The sequence below is a fragment of the Phyllostomus hastatus genome, unplaced genomic scaffold (genome assembly GCF_019186645.2).
Source record: "Phyllostomus hastatus isolate PE091 unplaced genomic scaffold, TTU_PhHast_1.1 phas_contig_159, whole genome shotgun sequence".
NCBI lineage: Eukaryota > Metazoa > Chordata > Mammalia > Chiroptera > Phyllostomidae > Phyllostomus > Phyllostomus hastatus.
The window spans coordinates 2,595,100-2,617,706 of record NW_025333640.1 but is presented as its reverse complement, the minus strand read 5'-3'; the positions used below and the strand labels follow the sequence as shown (position 1 = coordinate 2,617,706).

At 49.7% G+C, this 22,607-nt stretch overlaps 1 protein-coding gene across 3 annotated transcripts; it reads right to left on the bottom strand.

The window, feature by feature from the left end:
- Positions 1-790: 790 nt before the first annotated feature.
- On the bottom strand, positions 791-21,356 carry DAPK3 (death associated protein kinase 3). 3 transcript variants are annotated; one of them, XM_045831592.1, is made up of 9 exons: positions 21,270-21,356; positions 20,175-20,330; positions 13,078-13,438; positions 12,636-12,765; positions 12,233-12,281; positions 11,346-11,372; positions 4,979-5,131; positions 3,791-3,836; positions 791-3,086 (listed from the first exon to the last, which is right to left on the bottom strand). In XM_045831592.1, the coding sequence occupies exons 2-9, from the start codon at positions 20,234-20,236 to the stop codon at positions 2,550-2,552; spliced, it is 1,365 nt and encodes a 454-aa protein (XP_045687548.1). In that variant the 5' UTR covers positions 20,237-20,330; positions 21,270-21,356; the 3' UTR covers positions 791-2,549. The 3 variants fall into 3 exon arrangements, with proteins under 3 accessions (XP_045687548.1, XP_045687549.1, XP_045687547.1); XM_045831593.1 differs by having other exon boundaries at positions 21,250-21,340; XM_045831591.1 differs by lacking the exon at positions 21,270-21,356 and adding an exon at positions 21,109-21,208.
- Positions 21,357-22,607: the final 1,251 nt, after the last annotated feature.

The window sequence follows — 22,607 nt, the reverse complement described above, 5'->3', positions numbered from 1 at the left end:
CCCTGGCTCCGAGGATGAGCACCAGACTGGGAACAGTAAGGTCACCGGCATGGTTCCAGTTAGGACGCATGCCTGGGTTGTGGGCCGAGTCCCCGGTGAGGATGTGTGCAGGAGGTGACTGCTCTCACATCGATGTTCCCTCCACTTCCTCCCTCCCTTCCCCTCTAATAAACAAATAAAATCTCTCTTTAAAAAGTGTAAGTTGTTGACCAAAAAAGAGATAAAAAAGGAAGAATTTCATAGTTATTTTAAAAAATAAAGTATAAAAACAAAAACAAGGAGAAACGTGGCCCTTGGTATAATGAATGAATCAACAGAAAGGGGACTGAGGGCTGCCAAAGGCTTGGAACCTCAGCTCCTGGGGAGAATTTAAAGGTCCTAAGACCCCTCCCTTGGACCACATTTCATACCCGGAGACTGTGCAGAGCAGCAACGGGACCAGCAAGGGTGCGTCCTTCTGGGCCAGGGCGGCCTCTGAGCTGGGCCTGTGCACCAGTGCCTGGAGCACGGCAGGGGAGCCCACACCTGGCCTCGCAGTGCAGCGTCTCAGGAGCTGTGAGGGACGGAAACCCCTCTGAGTCCATACTTCCATCTCACTGCAACAAAGGAACAGTCCAGCTGAGCCCCAAGACTGGGGCACCCTCTGATGTCACACCCCAGGTTTGCCCTCCTCCTCCCAAGGAGCGCCAGGGCAGGCAACAGACCGAGGAGACAGAGTCCAGACAAGCCACGGCACCAGGTGACCCAAGGCTGGCTGCCCCACCAGGCCCAAGCACAGACGACAGCTGGATGTCAGAATTGGGGCTTTATTTCCTTTGGCTCATGGCAGGCATAAACTTGCAGAGATGGCATACACTATGCAACAGCTTGTCAAAAGAGGTACAGGGGGTCCCACCCCAGCCCCAGAAGACAGACCTGCAAACAGTGTTAAGACCCCTCCACCAGTGCCTCAGCCCTGGCAATGTCCTGGTAGTGGGAGGCCTGGCCAGCAGCCTCAGCAGGAATACAAGTCTCACCTGCCTGGTACCTTCCTGCACTTGGGCAGGCTGGGGGTGAAGGCTTTATACAGGTGTCACTCACTTAACCTAACCTGCAGCAGAGAATTCCCAGCTCAGTGTGGCTGCCTGATAGGGACCCACATTTTGTTGAAGCCTGAACCCTACTTAGTGCACTTTGCTCAGGTGGTACAAGGTCCTGCTCAAGGGCAGCCCCTAGTGGCACACGGCAGCACTGCCCACTGCAACCCCCTCCAGACCCCACACTGATCCAGGGTTTCTAGTCACATGTACTTGGGAACCAGCAGAGGCAGTCAGTCAAATGGATTTCTCCCTGCACAGGGTAGCCTGGAGTCTGGGGGGCTCTCTGAGAAGGATGCTTGGCCCATGAGCCTTTTGTGACTACTCCATGTAGTCCCCACCAAGGGATGCTGGAGCCCCAGCACTTCAAAAGGCAGCAATGGAGAAGGAGCAAGGCAGGGGCTGGAGGGGCAGGGCCAGATACCGAGGCAGGGCGGGACCCCACTGGTGGCCTCAGCACTTCAGGGACTATGTGTCACGAGATGCCCGCACCTGGCGTCATGAGGGAGAAGAAAGGGGATGATTCCACAGCCTGCTCCAATGGGGAGGGCTGCGCGGGTGGACAGTGGCTCTTTCCTCCTGTCGCCAGCCCCCTGCAGTCCTGTTTTGCTCAGTGCCCAGGGGACTTCTGGGCCTTAGGGAAGAGAGAGAAACTCAGCTTTTGCAGATGTTTCCTTTACTGTGTCCTGGCAACATACTTAGCCACAGGCCCCCCCACCCCCACGCTGCCTCCAGACCGACGCCTCCTTGAGGGCTGGATCATCTCCTCGCCTCTGGCCGTGGTGCCCAGTTCAGGGCCTGGGGTGCCCTAGCAAGGAACTGGGAAGAGCAGGGCTCAGGGGCCCCCTCCACCACTGACCCTGCAGGAACTACCACCATCTCTAGAAGAGGAGGGGCCAGTGTCCAGCAGAGGCCCTTCCAATTCCAAGCCCTGGGGCAAGCAGGAGCCCTCAGAAACCCTCCCGGAGGCTGCGTGTGCTTGGACGGGCAGGGAGGGCCTGAGAGTGCTGCCCAGGTCCTGCTCCGAGTTCTCCGACTGCCCTTCAGCCCCTGACCCAGGACATGAAGGCTGCCGCCCTGCCACTGGGCCAGGCGTAAAGCATCTGTGTCCGCCATGGCCAGTTCCATCACGGAGGTACCAACCCCTTGCAGAGAGCTCACAGAGTTCTGGAGGTAACACTAGCCCAGAAGCACCCCCCACCCCCCACCAGTCACCACTGTTGAGAGAATGAGAGAGGCTGAGCCAGAGGGAAGACGGGCTGTGCGGCGGAGGCCCAGGTCCTGCCAAGCCCCTCCCCTCAGCAGGGAATCCCCGGGCCCCAGGGAGCACGTCCCAGTCCAGCCTCTTCCCACCTCAGCCCCAGCCCAGGAACTCTCTAGGGCCAGGTACGGGTGACAGAGGGGCCTGGCCCCAGGGCTGTGGAGGGGACACCCACTACCAGAACCTTCTGGGCCAACCCACCCTGGGCAGCCCTAGCGGAGGCCACATTCCACCCCCTGAAGCTTCTCCTGCTCCAGGGCACGGACTAGATCCTGCACAAACCGCATCTCAGAGGCCACCTGCTTAGCCAGGGCCTCATAGCGGTTCTCCAGGCGGCTGAAGCGGCGCTTGAGCCCACTGGCCCCCAGCAGGGCGCCCTTGGCCTCCTCCTGAGCCTGCCGCTGGAGCGCCTCGGTCTTGTGCAGCTCCTGCCGCAGCCGTCGGAGGTCTTGGCCAATGCTCTCATTCTCCTCCCTGTACCAGGCCTCCTTCTCCTCATAGATAGCTGTCAGCGCCTCAATGTCCTCGTGGAACTGCCGCCGGCTGTGCTCCAGTCCGCGCAGGCCCTCCTCAGCCGCTGCCACCTCCTCCAGCACCTTGGAGAAACGCTCGAAGTTGATGTAGGTATTGTTGGGGGGCATGCTCGAGTGAGACTTGATGGTGTACTCCTTGAGACGAGCTGTCTTCAGGCGCCGCCGCTCCGGCTTGCGGCTGCTGTCTTCCCGCCGCACATTCCGCCGCCGGATCGCCTGCAGGAGAGAGGACACAGCCTGGAACAGCGGGCAGGTGGTAGACCACTGAGAGCCATATCTGGCCATTCATTTGCTTTTGTAAATAAAGTTTTATTAGCATAGATGTGCCCATTTGCATATGACAGTCCTGATGTGTTGCTGCTACAAGGGCAGAGCTGAGTATTGATGCCAGGGACCATAGAGCCAAGAATATTGTCTGACTGGCCCTTTAAAGAAGGCTGCCCCCATGACCGGTATGGCTCAGTGGGTTAGGAAATGTTCTGTGAAACAAAATGTCACTGGTCCGATTCTGTCAGTGCACACGCCTGGGTTGAGGGCCAGGTCCCCAGTAGGGAGCACTTGAGACGCAACCACACACTGGTGTTTCTCTCCCACTCTTTCTCCCTCCGTTCCCCTCTCTCTAAAAATAAATAAATAAAATCTTTAAAAAATAATAATAAATAAACACAAATAAAAAACCAGTAAAGAAGGCTGCCAACTCTGGCCTAGAGGTGACCCTTCTGAAAGTTCCTGTGAGAGGGAGCCCTTCTGCATGCGCAGAGGGACGGAAGGCTCCAGGGACGCCTCAGTCAGAGGGCTCCGACACCACCTCAGGGAGCACCCCACCCCCACCACCCAGGCCCACAGCTCTGGGGACCCTCCCTGAATGCTGAGGGCTTGTCACGCCTGCCATCCCTCAGTGGGAGCAGCCCCTGCCTCACCTTGATCCAGGAGTGCTCCAGGCTCTGGGAGATAGTCATCCTCCTCCTGGAAGAGCCCCCGCCCCCGGCAAGCCCCGGTTAGTCACACGTGCACCACCTGCAACACCCGCCCCAAAATGGAGCAGAGGGCGGGGAAGGGGTTTTCCAGGCTATCCCCACCACAGTTCCACTCTCAACACCCCACCAGCAGTTCACTCAGATACCTGCCCCTGAGGACCCCCAGCCTCTAAAGCCACCCTCCAGCCTGGAAGCAAGTCCCTGAAATGACACACACACGATTCAGAGCATCCACTCTGCTCAGACAACCACAAGGCACCTTTGGGGGCACAGGCTCTGGGGTTTCCGTGTTCCCTGACAGGTTTTGTTAACAGGGTCGAGATCTAATGCTAGGGTCAAACAACTCAGGCACCCACAGGCGGGCAACACCAGTGTGGCTCAGTTGGTTAGAATGCTGTCCCACCGCACGCAAGGTCACTGGTTCCATTCCCAGTCAGGGCACATGCCTGGGTTGCAAGTTTGGTCCCCAGCTGGGGTGCTTAGGAGAGGTAACGAATCAAAGTTTCTCTCCTGAGTTAATGTTTCTCTCCCTCTTTGTCCCTCCCTTCCCCTCTCTCTAAAAATAAATAAATAAAATCTTTTTAAAAAAATGGGCAGCACAGACTTGGGGGAGAGGGCTGTGGCCCAGAGGGCACCTCCCATGCACAGAGGCTCTGTGATGCTAGGACTCTGAGAAATTTTTTTCCAAAAAGGCAGCAATGTGGAATAATATAAAATCCCAATATTTAAAGTTGGCAACAGCCCTGGCCGACTAGCTCAGTTGATCAGCGTGTCATCCAGACACACCAAGGTTGCAGGTTCAATCCCCAGTCAGGGCACACGCAAGAATCAACCAATGAATACATAAATGAGTGGAGCAATAAATCATTGTTTTCTCGCTCTCTTCCTTCCTCTCTCTCTCTAAAATCAATTTTAAAAAAAGTTGGCAACAAATTAAAAGTTTCTTAAGACACAGTGTGGGCCAACTTAAGCCATTCATTACTGTCTCCGGCCCAAACCAGAAGCCAGTTATGGGGAGGTGGTGGCTTGGAGGGCTGTCTTCTCAGCCACACCGCCCATTCCAGGGAGACTCATTCAGCTTTCCCTGCAGGCTTGCCCTCTGCCCCTTCTGGATGGCCTATGCTTACTTACTTGGGGTCCTTGACGAGCAGCCGGCGGATAAAGTCCTTGGCCAGCTCGCTGGTATTGCTGAAGTACTCTTCATCGAAGTCGTAGTTCACGGCGGAGATGTTAGTCAGGGTCTCCTGCTTGGTCTCCCCCAGGAATGGGGATGCGCCACTCAAACTGAAAGACCAATGTGGGGTTCAGTATCCCCTGCACTGGCTCCCTCACCAGGCTGCCGCCTGGGCCACCACCGAACTCTGCGGAGCCCATGAAGGGGCCACACGCTGAGGCGGGTGGACTCTGGGCCCAGCCACGTGACGCAAGCATTCCCCTGGAGCCTCCGACCAGCCACCCACTGGCTCCCAGCCAGAAGGCAATAAGCCGTCATCGCTCAGCTAGATAAGCACTAAAACCAGTGGGAAAAATCCTCGTGAAAACTCAAAATGTCTACGGAGACGCACAGTCTCAAAGCATCTCCCCCAGAACATTTGGTGATTCTGGAGGAAACACCGGTCACTTTCTGGGGGAATCCTGGCTGATAACACCCAGCACACAGTCGAGATGCACATCACTGGTGATGACACCCACGTCGCCTGCCGCCCTGATACTCTGCACTGAGTGGGCCACACCACCACCCCTGTGGGGCTCTGAGCACTTGACACTGTGACTTATAGTGGGGAATATTTATTTGGTTTTCAACCCAGTCCTTGGGCACATGGTTCCCAAAACCCTTGGAATTTCCTAAAACAAGAGCTAAAAAGGTGAGAGCATCTTTTGTTGTAATATTCTTCTCCTCAGTTCTTGAAATGGCTCCAAAGAAGATAAAAGAAGCATCCTTTATAACTCATAACAAGCCCCTTCTGACCTCAGAGTTCATGCTAATGAGGTGACTTTTGGCAAGCACCTAAGGATAGGGGGCTGGCTGCCTAGGGAGCCAGCAGTAGAACTGGGGGGTTGGAACCTTTACCCTCACCCCTGATCTCCAGGGAGGGGAGAGGGGCCAGAGGTTGAGTTAATTACTGATGATCAAAGGTTTAATCAATCATGCCTACCTGATGGAATTTCCATAAAAGTCCCTAAAGTAGGGGGTCTGAAGAGCTTCCACGTGGGTGAGCGCATCCACAAGCGAAGAGGAGAGTGCTCCCGAACTCCACAGGGACACAACCCCCGGCACCCAGCTCCTTCCCAGCCCTTGCCTCACAGACCCTTCACCTGCTGTTCATCTGCATCCTTTATTACCTCCTTTGTGATAAGCTGGTAAACCTAAGTCAGCGCTTCCTGAGTTCTACCGAATTATCACACCCAAGGTGGGGGTTGCGGGAAAACTCCAACTGATAGTCAGTGGGTCAGAAGGATAGACGCCAAGCTGGACTTGCAACCGACATCTGAACACAGGACAGTCTCATGGGTCTGAGCACTTCACCTGCGGGATCTGACGACATCTTCAGTGCAGGACACCCTGCTGGTGCCACAGACAATTGCTTGGCATGGGGAGAAACCTGCACACACTGGTGGCCGGCAGGCGCAGAAGCATTGAGAGGAGCACAGCAGAGAAAAGGAACTACGTTTCTCTCCCCAGGGCAGAAAGGCACAGCCCATCCAATCATGAGCAAAGCTCGGACCTGTAACGAGGGATGTTCTAAAACATCCCTGACCCACACTCTTCAAGAACATCTACTTTCAACTTCAAGTGTACCAACATTCACATCATGGAGGTGCCATTAGGAGACGAGAGAGAGCAAGAAATTGAAAACCTATTTGAAAAAATGACGAAACACTTCCCTAATCTGGTGAAGGAAATAGACATGCATGTCCAGGAAGAGCAGAGAGTCCCAAACAAGATGAGCCCAAAGAGGCCCACACCAAGACACATCATAATTAAAATGCCAAAGGTTAAAGACAAAAAGAGAATCTTAAAGGCAGCAAGAGAAAACCAGTTAGTTACCTGCATGGGAGCACACATGAGTCTTCCAGCTGATTCCCAACAGAAACTTTGCCAGCCAGAGGGATTGGCATGAAATATTCAAAGTGATGAAAAGCAAGAACCTACAACCAAGATTGCTCTACCCAGCAAAACTATGGCTTAGAATCAAAGAACAGGTGAAGAGCTTCCCAGACAAGAAAAAGCTAAGGAAGTTCATCACCACGAAACCAGTATTATAAGAAATGTTAAAGCATCTTCTAAGAAGATAAAGAAGAAAAGATTAAAAATATGAATAGTAAGGCCCTGGCCAGATAGCTCAGTAGATTTGAGTGTCATCCTGATATGCCAATGTTGTGAGTTTGATCCCTGGTCTAGGCACACATAAGAACCAATCAACGAGGATTTGTGGCCAAGATGGAGGCGTAGGTAGACATACTGTGCTTCCTCACATAACCTAAATAAGGACAACAACAATTTAGAAACAAAATAACAGCTAGTACTGACAGAAAATTGGACTGTATGGAAGTCCTGCGACCAAGGAGTTAAAGTAGACACATTCATCCAGACAGGCAGGAGGGGCAGAGTCGGGAGGTGACAGGGGAGGGGTCACAGCAAAAAAAAAAAAAAAAAGTGGCGGCTGGCAGACAGGGCATGAAAAGCAGCAGCTAGCAGACCCCAGGCACACAGGTGGTGGCACAAGGCGGCAGCAGGAGGACCCAGCGAGGGGGGCAGATTGTGGAGGGGCTTGGCATGCAAGGTGGCTTGCAGAACCCGACAGTCCCACATTCATGTGCAGATAAACCAGGCGAAATTGGGGAGCGAGACAGACCTCAAAACCCAAGGCTCCAGCACTCGGAAATAAAGCCCCAATACACCGATTGAAAACACTGGTGGAGGTTGAGGTGCTGGGAGTAACTCCCAGCCTCAGAGGAGAGTTTGTTGGAGAGACCCACAGGGTCCTAGAATGTACACAGGCCCACCCACCTGGGAATCAGCACCAGAAGGGCCCAATTTGCTTCGGGGAAGTGGGAGAAGTGACTGAAATCCGGCAGGGAGTGCAGCAAGCCCCACTGTTCCCTCTCGGACCCCTGCCCCACAAATAGCATCACAACCCAGCAACATGGGTTGCCCCACCCTGGTGAACACCCAAGGCTCTGCCCCTCACCATGTAACAGGAGCGTTAAGACAAAAAAAAAAAAATGGCCCAAATGAAAGAACAGATCAAAGCTCCAGAAAAAAATACAACTAAGCGATGAAGAGACAGCCAACCTATCAGATGCATAGTTCAAAGCACTGGTAATCAGGATGCTCAAAGAATTGGTTGAATTTGGTTGCAGATTAGATGAAAAAATGAAGGCTATGCTAGGTGAAATAAAGGAAAATGTACAGGGAACCAATAGTGATAGGAAGGAAACTGGGACTCAAATCAATGGAATGGACCAGAAGGAAGAAAGAAACAAACAGAAAAGAATAAAGAAACAATAATTCAAAAAAATGAGGAGAGCTTAGGAACCTCCAGGACATCTTTAAACATTCCAACATCCAAATTATAGAGATACCAGAAAGAGAAGAGGAAGAGCAACAAGTGGAAAAGTTATTTGAACAAATAATGAAGGAGAACTCCCTCAATCTGGCAAAGGAAATAGACTTCCAGGAAATCCAGGAAGCTCAGAGAGTACCAAAGAAGGTGGACCCAAGGAGGAACATACTAAGGCACATCATAATTACATTAGCCAAGATTAAAGATAAGGATAGAATCCTAAAAATGGTAAGAGATAAGGAGACACTAACCTACAAAGGAGTTCCCATCAGACTGTCAGCTGATTTCTCAAAAGAGACCTTGCAGGCAAGAAGGGGCTGGAAAGAAGTATTCCAAGTAATAAAAGGCAGGGACCTACATCCAAGATTGCTCTATCCAGCAAAGCTTTCATGTAGAATGGAAGGGCAGATAAAGTGCTTCTCAGATAAGGTCAAGTTAAAGGAGTTCATCATCACCAAGCCCTTATTATATGAAATGTTCAAGGGACTTATCTAAGAAAAAGAAGATAAAAAACATGTACAGTAAAAGTACAGCAAACTCACAATTATTAACAACCACACTTAAAAAAACAAAAACAAACTAAGCAAACAACTAGAACAGAAAGAGAACCACAGAAATAGAGATCATATGGAGGGTTAGCAACAGGGGATTGGGAGGAGGAGAGGGGGAAAATGTACAGAGAATAAGTAGCATAGATGGTAGGTAGAAAATAGACAGGGGGAGGGTAAGAATAGACAGGGGGAGGTAGTATGGGAAATGTAGAAGCTAAAGAACTTCTAAGTATGACACATGGACATGAACTAAAGGGGGGGATTTGGGTGGGAGAGGGTGTGCAGAGTGGAGGGGAGTGAAGGGGGGAAAATGGGACAACTGTAATAGTATAATCAATAAAATATATTTAAAAAAAAAAGAATCAACCAATGAATGCATAAATAAGTAGAACAACCAATTGATTTCTCTCCCTCCAAAAATCAATAAATTTTTAAAAATTTTAATTCAAGCCCTGGCTGGCATAGCTCAGTGGATTGAGCGCGGGCTGGGAACCAAAGTGTCCCAGGTTCGATTCCCAGCCAGGGTACATTCCTGGGTTGCAGGCCATAACCCCCAGCAACTGCACATTGATCTCTCTCTCTTTCTCTCTGTCTCTCTCTCTTTCTCTCTCCCACTCCCTCCCTTCCCTCCCTAAAAATAAATAAATAAAATATTTAAAAAAATTTAATTAAAAAAAAGAAATCATAAAATGGTAATAAATACATATCAACAATTACTTTAAATACAAATGAATTAAATGCTCCAATCAAAAGACATATGGTGGCTGACCCTCACATATGGTGTCTACAAGAGACTAACTTCGTACTGAAAGACACACACAGCCTGAAAGTAAAGGAACGGAAACAGGTATTTCATGGAAATGAAAACAAACAAAAGGCTGGGCAGCAATACTTTCACCAGACAAAACAGACCTTAAAACTCCGGCTGCAACAAAAGACAAAGAAGGATCCAGCAATTCCACTTCTGGGTATTTTTCTGAAGAAACCAAAACCACTAAATCAAAAAGACATATACATCCATGGTTATTGCAGCATTATTTACAGTAGCCAGCTACGGAAGCAACCTAAGTGTCCACCAATAGATAGATAAATAGATAAGGAAGTGGCGCATATATACAATGGAATAGGATTCAACCATAAAAAAGAATAAAACCTTGCCATCTGCAACATGGTGAGACCTAGAGGGTATTGTGCAGAGTAAAGTAAGTCAGACAGAAAAAGAGAGATGCCATATGATTTCACTTATGTGTGGAATCTAAAAAACAAAACAAACAAACAAGCAGAGCAGACACAGACTCACAGAGAAAGAGAACATTCTGGCGGTTTCCAGATGGGAGGACAGGCGAAACAGGGGAGGGGATTAAGAAGTACAGACTGGCAGTTACAGAACAGTCACGGGGATGTAAAGTGCAGCAAAGGGAATACAGTCAATGATACTGTAAAAACTGTGTATGGTGTCAGATGGGTACTACGTTTATTGGGATGATCACTTTGCAAGTTATATAAATGTCTAATGACAGGTCTGTATATCTGAAACTAACACGACATTGTATATCAACTGTAAATTAAAAATTTTTTAAATTTAAAATTCTTTTAAATTTAAAAATTAAAAAGAGCATCCAGGTTGTGACAGACGAGGAAAGGCAAAGGGACGCCCTGGCCAGGAGGAGGATGGGTGCAACGAGCGACGCTGGCTGGGGCCCTGGTCCAGAGAGACAACATGGCGGAAAGACTGGTGGCGTCAGAACAACCTGGGGACTCACTGTGCTTGCTCATGTTGTAAGTTAATTTCTCAGTGTTGACAAATGCTGTTTGTACATCATGTTACAGGGCCACAGAGCTCTATGCTGTTTCTGCCACTCTTCTGAGAGTCTAAATTTACTTCAAAATATAAAAAAAACCCTAAAGCTATTAAAATCCCACCTCCCCAAACCTTCAGGTCTCGGATCGCTACCCATTCGGCAGGCAAGGCAGTGAAGAAAGGAGGGAACACAGCTGACGCAGGAACAGACGGGGCACAGTCCAAATCAAGGTCAAGTCCTCTTTTCTCAAAGAAAGGGGTCAGCTGCAGGCCGGTGGACTAAGCGGGAACACACATCCTGTCCCGGCACGGGGTCCCATGTGACCTCTAGGAGGGTGCCATGCCTTCTGAACTATCCAGAAGTCGGAGGCAGGCACCACACTGTCTCTCCTATATAAATTCACTCACTCACTCACTCATGCATCCACCCAGAGCTCGCTGGGCACCTTGACAGGTCGGAGTGCTGGGGGTCCCACACTCTCAGTCACTGTTCTGCATGAATGCCTCCCTCCCTGCCCACGTTCCTGACTAGGCAGGGGCCTGGGCGGGGTGAAAGGAAGAGCTGACTGGGTACTCACAGAATATAGGTGATGACGCCAATGCTCCTGGAAGAGAGCACAAGAGGAAAGTCAGCTCAGCCACCGGTACGGCACCCTGCCTCCTCCACAGAGCGGGGGTCCTGAGCCCACATCAGGAAGCTACACACCCAAGGCTCTCGGGCCAGGAGGGCAGCAGGCGTGTCAACCCGCTCCCCTACTCTTGTCCTGGGGGTCTCAAATCTGGGCATTTAAACACCTCTTGCCCTGTCTGGTGTGGCTCAATGTGTTTGGGCATCATTCTGTAAACCGAAAGGTCGCTGGTTCAGTTCCCAGTCAGGACACACACCTGGTTGCAGGCCAGGTCCCCAGTTGGTTGAGGGGCATGGGAGAGGCAACCAATAAGTGTTTCTCTCACACATCAATGTTTCTCTCCCTCTCTTTCTCTCCACTCCCCGCCTCTCTAAAAATAAATAAATAAAATCTTAAAAAAAAACCCCAACACCTCTGGCCACACCCTCCCATCAAGCTCAAAGGAGCCAGAGTGGGGTCAGGGCAGACGGCACTATGGCCTCACATACCATGCAGTCTGGGATCTGCTACGGGGCCTGCGGGGCTGGCAAACTCTTTTCACACAGGGTCAGACAGCAATTATTTCAGGCTTTATGGGCCACTCACGGTCTGTCGTGTATTTGTGTGTTTTGCTTTGAACACCTCTTAGAAAAAACAAGGCCACCACTCCCAACTCCTAGGTCTGCTCTGGCCAGTGGGCTGCAATTTGCTGTCCTGCCCATGCCCCACAGGACATCACCACGGGATGGGCTATGCTCAAGCCCACAAGTCCTAGAGATGACCAGGGGATGGGTTTCCTGAGAAGCAGGTACGTACGCTGGATTCAAAACTGGGCAGTCCGGCTACCCCCGACTCACCACATGTCTGCCTCCAGTCCCAGGGGTTCATAGTTGACAATCTCAGGAGCTGCGGAGAGAGGGAGACAGGAGGCGCAGGGTCAGAAGCTGGTTGCATCTAAAGCCACACTGGGGACTTAGCCAGGAGCAGCAGCACAGCACCTGCCGGCCCCTGACCCCAGAAGATAACTGTGGTTACTCGGACAAACACCCGCAACACAGGCAAGGCCAGCTCTGGGGCAGAAAGGCTGGGATGGTGATAGCACCAAGCCCAGGTCTTGAGCTTTCCCTTGCCCGATGCCCACACAGCTGAGGGTAGTGAGTCAGGCATCCAGGGGCTGGCCTGACTCACCCTATACTTCTAGAAACCCATGAATGCCCCCTACCCAAACCCCAGTCCCTGACACACCAAACAGGGCCTTACCTACAAACTCTGGGGTGCCAAAGATGTTCTTGAACTCGTTCCCAGCCTCAATCTTATGAGCAATGCCAAAGTCAATGAGCTTGATCCGTGGGTTGGGCACATTCTTGTCCAGGAGCATGATGTTTTCCGGCTGGAGCGGGGGAGAGCAGGGCGGTGTGAGGGGCATCTGCTGTTTCTGCTGGCCTGGTGGCTCCGGGAACAGCATCTGGAATTCCCTAGGCAGCCCCCACCCCCAAACTGTGGGGTGTGGGCAGGCTGATGCCATCTCAGGGGGTCCAGGCCTGAACAAGTCTGTTCCTCAACTCCCAGATCATCAATGCATCCAGGGGATGTGCATTCTGTGCCCACAAAAGCAGAAGCCTCTCTTGGGCCGCCATCCTCACCTGCACCAGCCTGCCTGGCTGGTCCCCGGCTCCATCCCAAGGTTCCCAGTGGGGCTCACCTTGAGGTCAAAGTGGGCGATGCGCTTGGAGTGCAGGTAGTGGACTCCATCCAAGATCTGCTTAAGGAACTGCGTGGCCTCATCCTCTGTCAGTGACTCCTTCTCAGCCAGGAAATCAAAGAGCTCCCCGCCAGAGACCAGCTCCAGGATGAGCACCACGTCAGTCTTGTTCTCAAAGATGTCATGCAGGGTGATGATGTTGGGGTGCCTGATCTCCCGCAGGATGTTCACCTCCCGCTCGATCTCCTCCCGGCTGACCCCCCGCCGGCTGGATGACAGGCGGCGCTTCTTGATGAACTTGGCCGCGTATTCCTTCCCAGTGCCCTTCTGCCGGCACTTCCGCACAATCGCAAACTGGCCACTGCAGGGGCAGAGGGGGTGGAAGGTGATCACAGCACTGAGAGGGGCCTAGGCCAGCCACCATCACTCCCCCAGCTCCCAGCGCCACGCAGATGTACCACCCCCACTGCATCCGAGATGCACCCAGTGGGTGTGCTGCTATGTGAGTGCGGAGCGGCGCTGACACAATGGCTGCCCGGCATTTTTGCAACAGTAAACAAGCAAAAACAGCTCAGTGTTTACCAAGAGGGAACTGGTATCCATCATAGAAATAAATCCAGGGGAATTTTACACGATCATGAAAATGAATGAAGGCAACTCTCTAAGCCCAGTGAAAAAGCAAGCTGCAGAATGACACATATGATAGCTTTTTGTTTACAAAAGGTATATACTGTGTCCATAAATAGATAAACTTATGCACATATATGTAGGAAAAAAGGCCTGAAGGACATACACCAAGCTATAACAGTGTCCCTCTCTGAGGAGTGGGGTTGAGGAAATAGGGGCAGCAAAGAGGGGTTCTTATTTATTTGATACAATTCTATACTAATTCAACTTTTTATAGTGTATTTCATCATTTTTTTTAATCTAAGAAAAAAGAAAGAAAGCACTAACTTCAAAAGAGCTTTTTGGGTGGCTCAGTTGATTAAGTGTCAAGCCATACACCAAAAGGTTGTGGGTTCAGGCCCTGACTGGTGGAGCTCAGTGGATTGAGCACGGGCTGCAAACCAAAGGGTCACCAGTTTGATTCCTAGTCAGGGCACATGCCTGGGTTGCAGGCCAGGTCCCCAGTAGGGGGCGCTCAAGAGGCAACCACACAGTGATGTTTCTCTTCCCTCTCTTTCTCCTTCTCTTCCCCTCTAAAAATAAATAAAATCTTAAAAACAAAAAGGTTGTAGGTTTAATTCCTGGTCTCAGCACATATCTAGGTTGTGGGTTTAATCCCTAGTCAAGGGTGCATATGAGAGGCAACCAATTGATGTTTCTCTCTCACATCAATGTTTCTCTAAAATCAATAATGTCCTTGGGTAAGGGTTTAAAAAAAAGAGCTCCTTATTCAATAGGCAGAGTAAAAGAAATGCACACATTTTCAAAATAAGAGAGAAAAACCTTCACACTCGGCTGGTGGGAACAAAAATGGGAAAAGTCTGGTGGTTGCTCCGATGTTTAACACAAAATTATCATCTAATGCAGCACTGCCCCTCCCAGTACGTATCTAAGAGAAATGAAAACATGTGTCCACACAGAAACCTGCACACAAATGTTCAACACAGCATGATTCCCGACAGCCCAAAGGTGGAAACAACCCAAATGTCCATCCATCAACACAGGAATGAACGTGGTCCCTCCATACAGGGGAACATTACGTGATCATAAGCAGAAGTGAAGCTCTGCCCTGGCTGGTATAGCTCAGTGGATTGAGTACCAGCCTGTGAACCAAAGGGTCACTGGTTTGATTCCCAGTCAGGGCACATGCCTGGGTTGCAGGCCTGGTCCCCAGTTGGGGGCATGTCAGAGGCAACAGATGTTTGTCTCATACATTGATCTTCCTCTCCCTCTCTTTCTTCTTCCCTTCCCCTCTCTGTAAAAGTAAATAAATAAAATATTTTTTTAAAATTAAAAAAGCAATGCAGGCTCATGGACAGGCTACACTACACTGAGCTTGGGACAGGTGTGGCCCACAGGGCGTAGTTTGCTGAGCCCACTTCAAGAGGTTATGTGGTTGTGCACCTAAATGGAGAGCTCAAGTCCAAGACAGAAAGCACAAGTTCCAGGCATGAAACTTGAACAAGGGCCCACCAGAAGTCAAGGAAAAACAGGTATCTCAGGGAAATACAGCAAGACCACGTAGCCGGAGATGGGCCTTGGGGACAGGAAAGATCTCTGAAGTTGGTGGCAGCAGAGAATGGGCAGCACAGTGAGAAACATATGAGTGAGGGACATCTCTGCCAACCCAGCCGGGCTTTCAGAAAAGCTGAGGCAGTGGGGAGGACCAACTGGGTTTTCCAAGTAGGTGGACCTACCTATGGTGCGAGGACTACCTGCAGCTGGCAAACATCTAAGCCACCGTCCTCACCAGTGTCAAGGAACTAAGGTGCCCACAGTGGGCCATCACACACATGCTCTGCACATCATCAGGTGGTCAGAAGGTGGATGAAGTTCAAGGTGGGCAGATGGGGACCCCTCCGTAGATGTCCATGTCCTAATCCACAGAACCTGTGAATGTGTCATGTGGCAAAAGGTACTTTGCAGGTGGACGTAATGCCCCTAAAATGGGGATGATCCTGATTACCGGGGGCCCAGTGTCCTCGAAGGGTCCTCATAAGAGGAGGCAGGAGGGTCAGAGTCAGCGGGATGGAGAAGGCAGCACTGATGGCTAGGAGGATGGAGAAAGGGGCCACGAGCCAGGGATACAGAGCCATCAGAAGCTGGAAAAGGCCGGAAACAATTCTCCCGGCAGCCCCCACAGGAACCAGCCCTGCAGATCCATTTCCACACCTGATTACCAAACCTTTAAGATAATTAACAAGTATTCATCTAGGCCACTAAATTGTAGTAATTTGTTATAGCAGCAACAGGAAGCTCAAATGCTAACCCAAAAGCCAAGGGCACAGGTCAGATGAGACAGGTAAAGAGTCACTGATTAGGTCATGCCCTGCCCCCCGAATCTACCACAACAGTTCCCTAACTACTGATACTCCTGCCTCCCGTCTGAAATGCCTTCACCCTCCCCACTACCAACATCCAAGCTCATTCTTCCAGGCCCACATTCCACCCCACAATGATACGCTGATGACAATGACAGCGAATGCCAAATATTCACCACATACTGGGGATGCTGGGCCAAGCCCTGGACATGTGGCCTAACTTTCAAATACAGAGGTTTTTTCTTTTAGCTTTATTCCAAGCTGAACTAACAATAAAGACAACAAAGACAGCTCATAGGAACAGGTAAAAAGAAGCTGCTATTGCATCTTTAAAAAAAAACAAAACAAAAAAAAAAACAGCCCTGGCTGGTGTGCCTCAGTGGATTGAGTGCCAGCCTGTGAAAGGGTTGGCAGTTCAATTCCCAGTCAGGGCACATGCCTGGGTTGCAGGCCAGGTCCCAAGTAGGGGGTGCATGAGAGGCAATCACACACTGATGTTTCTCTCCCCCTCTTGTTCCTTCCCTTCCCCTTTCTCTAAAAATAATAAATAAAATGTTTTTTAAAAAAGAAGAAGAGATTAGGAAACAGACACACATAGGGAAAAGATAGCCCTCTGTAAGATAAGAGGACAGACCTCAAAGAGAACCAACCCTGATGATACCTTGATCTCGGACGTCCAGCCTCCAGAACTGGGGGACGATAAATCTCTGTTATTTCAGCCACCCAGTCTGTGGCACTTCGCATGGCAGCCTGAGCTGGCTAACACAGATGCACAAGCCACTGCATGACCTGGATGCCAGGGTAGAAGTCTACACACTCATCAACGCACACATTAATTTATTACCAGAAATGATTTGATGTGAACTTCAATTAGGAAGAAAGAACCCCCTCACACTCAAGAAACTCCCTCCTCGTTCATTAAGCCCCATGACTCCTGGGACAGGAAAATGTGGGCCTGCTTTACTCACAGTCCCTCTCACCGCAGTGATTCCTACAGCTAATTCCCCGAAGATAGTCAATAACTAGACTCAGGAAAGACAGATCTGCTTAGAACTATTCCAGTGCCATTCCTGCCTCTGAAGCAGAGAGCTTATTATGGTGGCCAACTGCAGTCGGGAAATGAACACCTGCAGAGGCCGGTGTTTGGGGCATAAGGACACATTCACTTCCCAACACACAGGGTCTGTCTTCATCTGGACATCTGATGGGTCCATTACCAGGACCTCGGGTGGAGGTGGCTGCCGGATGGGTGAAAGCCAGATGCCCACCTCTAGTTCCAGCATACCTGGGCTCTGGAGCCAGTGAGGCTTGGTCTCAAGACCTGAATCCTGCTTGGCCATTTACCGTCTGTGTGGCAGCCCTGGCACATGTGGCTCAGTTGGTGGGAGCATTGTCCTGTACACCAAAAGTTTGGGGTTCAATTCCTGGTTGCAGATACCTAAGGGCAGATACCTAAGGGCACATACCTAGGTTGCAGGTTCGATCAGGGTGCCTATGAGAGGCAAGCAATCGATGTGTCTCTCTCTCCCTTCCTCTCTCTCTAAAATAATAAACATAGTCTGTGTGGCCTTGAGCAAACTGCTTCCCTTCTCTGCCTCCGTTTCTTTATCTAAAATGGGGATAGTAATGGCACCTGACTTGCAGGTGCTTTAGTAGATAAATGGAAGTAATATAAAGATACTCTACCCCTGGCTAGTGTGGCTCAGTGGATTGAACACTGTCCTGCAAAACAAAGGGTCACCAGTTCGATTCCCAGTCAGGGCATATGTCTTGGTTGCAGGATAGGTCCTCAGTAAGGGGGCGCAGGAGAGGTGACCCATACATTGATGTTTCTCTTTCTCCCTCCATTCCCCTCTGTCTAAAAATAAATAAGTAAAATCTTTTTAAAAATTTAAGAAAAAAAAAAACTATAGGACACAGACGTCCAAAGGACATCTATAATTTATACAAATTACAACACAGTACGCACAGTGTTCTGTAACGTTAATCCCTCATTTCATGTGTCTCTGAGAATGTTCCAGACCATACAGAGCGGTGCTGTCCAAGGTAGTTCCTGAACATATGACAGCTGTCAAGCATGCCTACACTGAGATGTGCTGTGAGGACACAGTACATACCAGATTTCAAAGACTTCATATAAAAAAAGTGATAAAATATTTCACTAATAATTTTATAGTGATTACAAACAAAATGATAATAGTTTATCTACAAGGTTAAATAAAATATATTATTAAAATTATTAAAATTGACACAGCTTTAAAATTTTCAATTAAATTTCAATAAATCGCCTATGTGGCTAACATTATACAAGTTGCCTGGCTGCCTGGCAGTTTTAACAGCTGCATATTCTACCCATAGATGCAGGTTGCTGTAATGACCACTGAAGAGGCTTCCCATCTTTTGCTTAAAATTTTTTTTTTTTAAACTCCTGGCTGGTGTGGCTCAGTGGATTGAGCAAGGGCCTGTAAACCAAAGGGTCACCAGTTTGATTCCCAGAAAGGACACATGCCTGGGTTGCCAGCCAGGTCCCCAGTAGGGGATGCATGAGAGGCAACCACACATTGATGTTTCCCTCCCTTTCTTTCTCCCTCCCTTCCCCTCTCTCTAAAAATAAATAAATAAAGTCTTTTAAATAAATAAATAAATAAATAAATAAAATCTTGTAAAAAATGTTTAACTTTTTTTTCCTGATCACTTTCTTAAAAGATTTTTTTTTTGGATAGAAGGGAAGGGAGGGAGAGAGGGAGAGAAATATCATGCACAAGAGAATCATGGATCTGTTGTCTCTTACACGCTCCCCACTGGGGACCTGGCCTGAAACCCAGGCATGTGCCTTGAGCAGGAATCGAACTGGAGACCTTTCGGTTCGCAGGCCCACACTCAACCCACTGAGCCACACGAGCCACAGCTATTTTTTTAATTGATTGATTTTTTTTGAGAGAGAGAAACATCAATTCGTTTTTCCACTTATTTACACATTCATTAGCTGCTACTTGTATGTGCCCTGACTAAAGATCGAACATGCAATCTTGCTTGGCATGTTGGGAAGAAGCTCTAACTGAACTACCCAGCCAGAACCACTCATATAAACTCTTTATTGCAAACGTCCACATCCCTGCTCCTAAGTCATTGGTCCATGTGTGTATGTATTCCCAGTGAATTAATTCCTAACAGGGGAATTGGCAAGTTAAAGGTAATATACATAAGACATTTTGCTGATTTTTGCCAAACTACCCTCAGCAAGAGATCCTCATATTTTCAATGATAAAGTTTGAGATTTGGGGGATTGGTGGGGGGGGGGCGGGGGAGACTGCATTCACTACCACTCTAAACAGGAAATTCCTAAAGGAGAGACTGCAGAATCCCAAAGGAGCATAAAACACTCTCTCAGCAAAGGCCTGATGCAGGGCTCAGTTATTTACATTCCATTCTGGTGACATCATGGGGCCTAGCCAGCAGCAAACTCACCAAATAAGGTTTCAGTCTTCGTAAAAAAGAAAAGAACGAAAGGAAAGAAAGGGAAAAAAGAAAGAAAAGAAAGGAAGAAAAGAAAGAAAGGAAAGAAAGAAAAGAAAGAAAGAAAGATGGTGCCTGGTTGGCCTGGTCTAGGGAGGGAAGGAGAACAAACTCAGGGGAGGGTCCAAGGCCCAGCCAGGCAGGAAATAAGCTGTCTGGCTGGCAAGGGAAACCTCCCCTCTCTCCCATAAGAATGCTACACAATTGGCAGGAATGTGGGCCCAGACAGGAGACCTTCCCTGGAAATGTCAAAAGATGGGGAGATTCAAGTGCCTCTCATAAGAGAGGATAAAAGACAGCAGACCTGTACCAACAAAACTGGCTAATACCTATAAATGCCAGACACTGTGTTAGGTACCATTATGTGCTCAACTATATTTCTTCCCAAAGGAAATGCACAAAGGATGTCACAGCATGAATTCTCCGCTGGGATGTCTCATTCCAAAACCCAAACTCATTCTGCCACCACATACTCTGACTCACTCCTTCTTGGACAGTACGATAAAGAACGGGGGTGGGGGGAGGAGACACTGTCCCAAAAACCTTGAATTGGCTTGCTTCCACCCTGGAGCCTTGTCATAGGGTCTTGCTCACCTGCCCAACTCCTCCCCCATCTCATAGTGGTCTTCCACATCTTCCTGCCTGAATGTGGACATGGTGGCCGTCTGCCTTCCGGCACCTTCTGCTCCAGTGAAAGCCCAGTGACTGCAGCCTGGGGACAGGACCTCAGGAAGTCCTCTTCCAGTCACCCTGGAGGAGACAGGGTAATAGGGAAGAAAGAGTGAGATGATAGCCATTATTCCTAGTAAACAATGCAACCTGCTCACCAAAAATAGGTTTCACATCACTCCAAGCAGAAGTTCCATGGTCCCTGGGAAGGGCACTTGCATTCAGCAGTCCCGGTACTTTCACATCTCATTTCATTTATACACCAAACAACCCAAAGGTCGGAGTTAGCCCTACTATGCTACCTTGCCCCCATAACCCCCACCAGCCCCCACACATCTGGGGCCTCACACACTGCCCCAGCTTTTCTCTGCCTTTCCCTCCTAGGCTTCTCCCAGAACCCCCCACATTCCTGAAAATTCCCCCACATACTTCACACCCCAAACTCCCTCATTCTCTGCCCAACTTCCTAGTTCTAGCCTCAACACACTCCCGACTCCCTGCCCATCGGCAAGCTCAACCCCTCTTCAACCCCTCTTCATCTTTACCCATTCCCCTCACACCTGAACCAGTCTCTTAAGACCCTCCTCAGAGTTGTACTCCCTCCAGTCTTGAAGTTCCCAAGGACTGGACAATGGCTTTCAAGCTCTTGCAAGCCCTTTACTTATTCTTACCTACCCCTGACTTTCACCGTCCTGGAAAGACTAACTTCTTTCCTCCTCTCAAAGGCTCCCCACCCGTCTCCCTCATCCCAAACAGGTCTCCGTAAAGGGCCAATCTGTTTCCTACATTGTCCTTCGTCCCCAACCTTCGCACAACCTCCAAGGCAGACTCCCAACAGGCCCCTTCGTAGACCACCCACCCCGTAAAGTCTCCGCTTAGGCGTCCCGGTGCCCGCCACGCCCCTCGCAGGCCAGGGTCCAGACCCTTCTCCTGCTCGGTCATGCCAAGGGTCCCCAAACTTCCTCCCCGATTCCCCCAAGCACCCCCACCCGCCACTCACACACACACACAGCCGCCGACCTCGAACAGAACACGCTCTTCACCACCCACAGTCCCGCACCACGGATGTCCCTCTGCCAGGATGACCTGCGATGACGTCACCGCGTCCGACAGTTCCCTCCCGTGGAAGGAGGAGTCTACAGCCCATTGGCCAGCGCACCTGCCGCTCGTGATGCCCCGCCCTCTGAGGCCTTCCAGGCCTAGACCCTATGGCGTTCGGCCTTCCGCATCCGCTGCCGCTTCGCCATTGGCCTACAGGCTCACCCTCATGCTGCAGGTGATTGGCTACAATGGACGCCAGTGAAACTTACTCTTTCTTCTGACCGGGACCCTGAAGCTGGAAGGCGGGATGCTGAAGTCCTGCATCCTGCTTCCTGCCTTTCTCAGTCGCAAAATACACGAATCCAAGGCCCTAGCTCCGGTAATGGCAGCTACTAGGGTGGACCAGGACCATCGGGCTGCTTTAGTTCCTGAGCAGCAGTAAAATGTTACCCATGTTCCAAATACATCAATAAAACATATATGAGGTCAGTCAAGTGCTGCCTTTTATGCTTGAGAATCCTTCTGTAACTCCTGTTTGTCTCAAAATACATGATAAAAATACCTAGCATTTACTGTGAGCCTTAGTATGTACCAATCAACAACCTGATAAAATATATTAAAATTTCCCGTCCTACAGATGGGAAAACTGATACCCAGAGAAGCAACCCACCCAAAATCACATAGGCAGTAAATGGAAGAGCTGACGTTTCTTCCCAGATAGACCCAAAGCCAATGCTGAACCACCTCAGAAACCATCAGACACAAGGTTTTGTGTTTTTTGACCTTGGCTTACTGCCCTAACATTTTGCCATTCTCCCTTGTCCACTCCACTCCAACTCTATTTGCCTTCTGACCTCAAACATTTCATTCCTACCCCAGGTCTTGGCATGAGCTGTTTCTTATGCCTGGAGATCACCTTCCTCCACTCGTCTAACTCCCCTGCACACTTCGGCACACAGCTAAAGCAGCACCTTCTCCCATACCCAGTTTCCCTCTATTATTACATCTTCCATTCATACAGTACATTTCTTACAAGTAATGAACCAGTATTGACACATTTTTATTAAGCAAAGTCCATGTTTATTCAGATTCCTGGTTTTTCCTGCCCTATTTCTGTCCCAGGATCCCACATGACATTAGTTGTCACATGTCCTTAGGTTCCTCTTGGCTGACAGTTTTCTCATTTCCGTTTTTGATGACTTTGACAGTTTTGAAGACTGGTCAGGTGTTTTGTAAGTTTCTCCTCAATTGGGATGTCTGATGTTTTTCTCATTAGACTGGAGTGATGGGTCTTTAAAAGACCACAGGCAAAGTACC

Coding starts and splice junctions, on each gene's coding strand:
- DAPK3 (XM_045831591.1), bottom strand. CDS start 21,191: ATGACCGAGCAGGAGAAGGGTCTGGACCCTGGCCTGCGAGGGGCGTGG. Junction 3,837..4,978: donor CTGCTCGTCAAGGACCCCAA/GTAAGTAAGCAT, acceptor GGGCTCTTCCAG/GAGGAGGATGACTATCTCCC. Junction 3,087..3,790: donor TGGAGCACTCCTGGATCAAG/GTGAGGCAGGGG, acceptor TCTCTCCTGCAG/GCGATCCGGCGGCGGAATGT.